The sequence below is a fragment of the Anastrepha ludens genome, chromosome X, assembly GCF_028408465.1.
Source record: "Anastrepha ludens isolate Willacy chromosome X, idAnaLude1.1, whole genome shotgun sequence".
Classification (NCBI taxonomy): domain Eukaryota; kingdom Metazoa; phylum Arthropoda; class Insecta; order Diptera; family Tephritidae; genus Anastrepha; species Anastrepha ludens.
This window is the reverse complement of record NC_071503.1, coordinates 94,311,011-94,314,381: the sequence shown is the minus strand read 5'-3', so window position 1 is coordinate 94,314,381 and position 3,371 is coordinate 94,311,011. Positions and strand designations below refer to the sequence as shown.

Below are 3,371 nucleotides of genomic sequence, written 5' to 3'. Positions count from 1 at the left end.
TACAGGGTATCTATAAACTTTCCTCTAACAATTATTGCCACATCATCCGCGTAGGCAATCACCCTACAGCCCCTCCTCACCAGCTCCTTCAGCAAGTTATTGATAACAATGATCCAGAGAAATGGTGAGAGAACCCCGCCTTGCGGCGTGCCTCTGTTCACCTGCCGGCGGAGATAGACGCCGCCCAACTCTGCCACGACCGTTCTGTCGCTGAGCATTCTGTAGATAATCCTGGAGAGGTCGGCTCCGACCCCCAGCCTACTCCGAGCTTTAGTGATTGCCTCCGGGAGAGCGTTATTAAAAGCCCCCTCAATGTCGAGGAAGGCGCAACTGCAAGTTCTTTCTGATATAGGGATTCCTCAATCTGCCTTTACAGTAAGCATGTTGGGTATGAGACAAACGCCCCCGAGGAATTTCGCTCCTTATGTGTAGGTCAATCAACCTCTCAAGGGTTTTCAGCAAAAAAGATGAGAGACTGATTGGCCTAAAATCCTTAGATCTGCAGATGCAGATTTCTGCAGTTGGGCAGGTATGATGCCATCAGGACCAGGCGACTTGAAGGCCCCGAAGGAGCCAATGGCCCAAGCCAAGCGGTACTCATCCAACAGCCAGCCCCGGTTCTGAAGACAGGTTGGTGTACTTCCCAAGCTAGTGCCGCTAAATACCGGATTCGTTGGAAAATGAGCGTCGAGAAGCAGTTTTAGTGCTTCCTCGCCGCTCATCGCCCAACATCCTGATTCATCCCGCAGGTATCCCAAGGGAGCCGAACTCCTCGTGAGTATTCGTCTGAATCTTGAACACTCATGACAGCCCTCCACGCTTCCACAGAAGTTCCTCCAAGAGTCTCTCTTGGCCTTCCTAATTTCGGACTTATAGATTCCAAGTCCTACTTTATACAGTTCCCATCCTGAGGGAGACTTAAGGGGGTAGTATGGTTAATTCGGTGTAAAACAAGCATATTTTTCGACATTTTTTTTGTCGACACAGTTGATTTATTCAAAATTTTAAAATTACTTCATTATAAAGTCATATTTAAAGAATATTGTGTGAAATTTTCATTGATTTTTATTAAGAAATGAGTTGGTGGCAGCGAATCTTCGCGGACGTCTCATAAAAAAGTTTTATTGCGGTGTCCCTCAGAACTCATTACTGGATCAACTAAAATCAAAAAACCAAATTGATTTCATCAGCTAATAAAGTTTCGCAGGTAACAACGTCGAATTTTTTTTTTTTTTTTTTTTTTTTTTTTTTTTTTTTGAAAGCGCTTTGAAGTCAAAACACCGATTTTTCATAAAAAAAACTTGAAAACTTTGTTGTTTTAAAATATGACAAAACTTAAAAAAAAAAAAAAACTCGACGTCATTACCTCGTGAATAAAGTAAAGAAACAAAAAAACCAAATTTGAAAAGAATCGGTGCAGTAGATATGAATCTACAGTGGACACCGACCGTAAAAAAGGCAAGTGTGAGAAAAACGCTTTTAAAGATTTGTGAAGATTTTTACAGCGTGAAATCCGGTTGGAGAGGTAGATACTTAATCCTTTGTGTCTTTGTCAATTTTACTCTAATGCACTTCAAACTTTCACACAATAATCTTAAGATGTTATAGAATAATTTAAAAAAAAAAAAAAAATACCATACTACCCCCTTAATTCTTTTAGCCCTATTAAAGGGGCGTCTGCACGAGGCCCTAAGCTCAGAGAGCTCTGCTGTCCACCAAGGTGGTTTGTCCTTCTTAGGGAGTGTTCTAAGTGGACAGGAGCTTTCTAGAGCCTTATTACAAGCTGAAGGGAAGATCTCCACCAGATCATCGATCGCTCCCTCCGAGAGATCTAAATTTTCCCTGGGTGCTTCGGGGAGAAGGTTCAGCAGATTCCTGCCGTAAATATTCCAGTTCGTTCTCCTCAGATCCCTGTAGGAGGGTCTTTTTGGACGAGTTTCAGTGAGAGAAAATTGAATATACCTGTGATCCGAGAAGGAGTGGGTGTTAAGCACCCTCCAATCGGAAATTCGGTTTAACATTGAGGAGGAGGCCAGAGTAAGATCCAGCACCTCTTCCCTGGTTGCGGTATTGAAAGTTGGGTCTTTACCCCTGTTGCAAATAAACAAATCTTCGTTTAAAATAAAATCGAAAAGTGTCTCACCTCTTGCATTTATGTTGGAACTTCCCCAACAGGTACGGTGGGAGTTTGCATCCGTCCCTACAATAACGCCGGTTTTCCTGCGCCTCGCTTCAGCCAGGGCTTCCCTCAGCATCATCGGAGGTGGCTCCACCTCGTCCTCATGCGCCATATAGGCCGACATCAGCCATAGCTTTCCCGCAGGGCCCTCTAGGCTCACAGTCACAATGTCTTCATTGCTAAAATTAGGCAAAATAAATGCATTAAGTTCCTTCCTGAGTCCAGAAATGCCGCTGCTGCTCAGCCACGGTTCCTGAATCAGAACTATATCAACTCCACCTTGTTCAAGGTGGAGCAATAGATTGGCGGACGCCACCTTAGAATGCTGAAGATTTATCTGAAGAATAATCATCTTCGATAATCCTCTCCAGCATCCCAAGGACGCTGTCCTCACTTTCCGAGGCCAGAAGCCTCTCCTCCTCCGCCTTGTCGAAGAATGACCCGATGCTTATGACGGACCCTGGTCGTGATGGAGCGTCACCAGCACTGTCAACCTCCGACTTGACGGAGTCTATCTCCATGTCCACAGGAGCTTCCTCAGCTGTGGGCCCTTCTTCCTCCCGCACCTCCGGATGTGCAGAGGCATCCGCTCTGGCATCGCTTTGGTAGACCTTAAGGACTACCTTTTCGAAACCATAGCTGATAACCCCCTTCGTTTCAGCGAGAGGGCCGAGAGACTCTGCATTCAGCAGAATCAGCGCTTGCCGATATGATCTTCCAGTTGTGCGTGGGGAGTTTCGGGTTGCAATACGGGAGGATTTCCTCTGAAGTAGAGGGTTCGGAAAGGAGCCAGACACGTGCTCGCGGTCGCATAGGTAGATCCTTTTAATCCACCGCTTTCAGCTTAGCTCCCTTCCATACCTCTCCCACCAAGGCCACTGCCGCCCTGTACATAGTAGCCGACCGTTCGTCAGCGCAAACAATTCTTTTAAACGTGCCGTAGGGCCATCCGGCACTCTCACAGCAGGGGGGAGGGGGGTCCAGGGTTTTCCCTTACTACCCTCATGAAGACAGCGGAGATGGCGGACGCTACTCTCTTCCATTCCTCCCTGGAAATGGCGTCGTCCTCCCTACCGCTGTCCATGACTCCAAGAGTGATGTGGCCTGCCTGTTTAGCGACTTCGCTAAATGATTTGGGCAGACCGCCATCAGTTCTGGGTCTCTTTTCGAGGGAAACATCCTCCTCCTGGCA

General features: G+C 46.6%; 1 protein-coding gene across 1 annotated transcript; it reads right to left on the bottom strand.

The window, feature by feature from the left end:
* Positions 1-399: 399 nt before the first annotated feature.
* On the bottom strand, positions 400-2,847 carry LOC128869148 (uncharacterized). Its single transcript, XM_054111639.1, has 2 exons — positions 2,144-2,847; positions 400-1,158 (listed from the first exon to the last, which is right to left on the bottom strand). The coding sequence occupies exons 1-2, from the start codon at positions 2,529-2,531 to the stop codon at positions 1,109-1,111; spliced, it is 438 nt and encodes a 145-aa protein (XP_053967614.1). The 5' UTR covers positions 2,532-2,847; the 3' UTR covers positions 400-1,108.
* Between the last annotated feature and the right edge of the window lie 524 nt (positions 2,848-3,371).

What these genes read in the sequence shown, in the direction of transcription:
- LOC128869148 (XM_054111639.1), bottom strand. Translation starts at nt 2,531, where the DNA reads ATGATTATTCTTCAGATAAATCTTCAGCATTCTAAGGTGGCGTCCGCC. An exon ending in TTCCAACATAAATGCAAGAG is followed by an intron (nt 1,159 to 2,143) that starts GTGAGACACTTT and finishes TTTTGATTTTAG; the next exon opens with TTGATCCAGTAATGAGTTCT.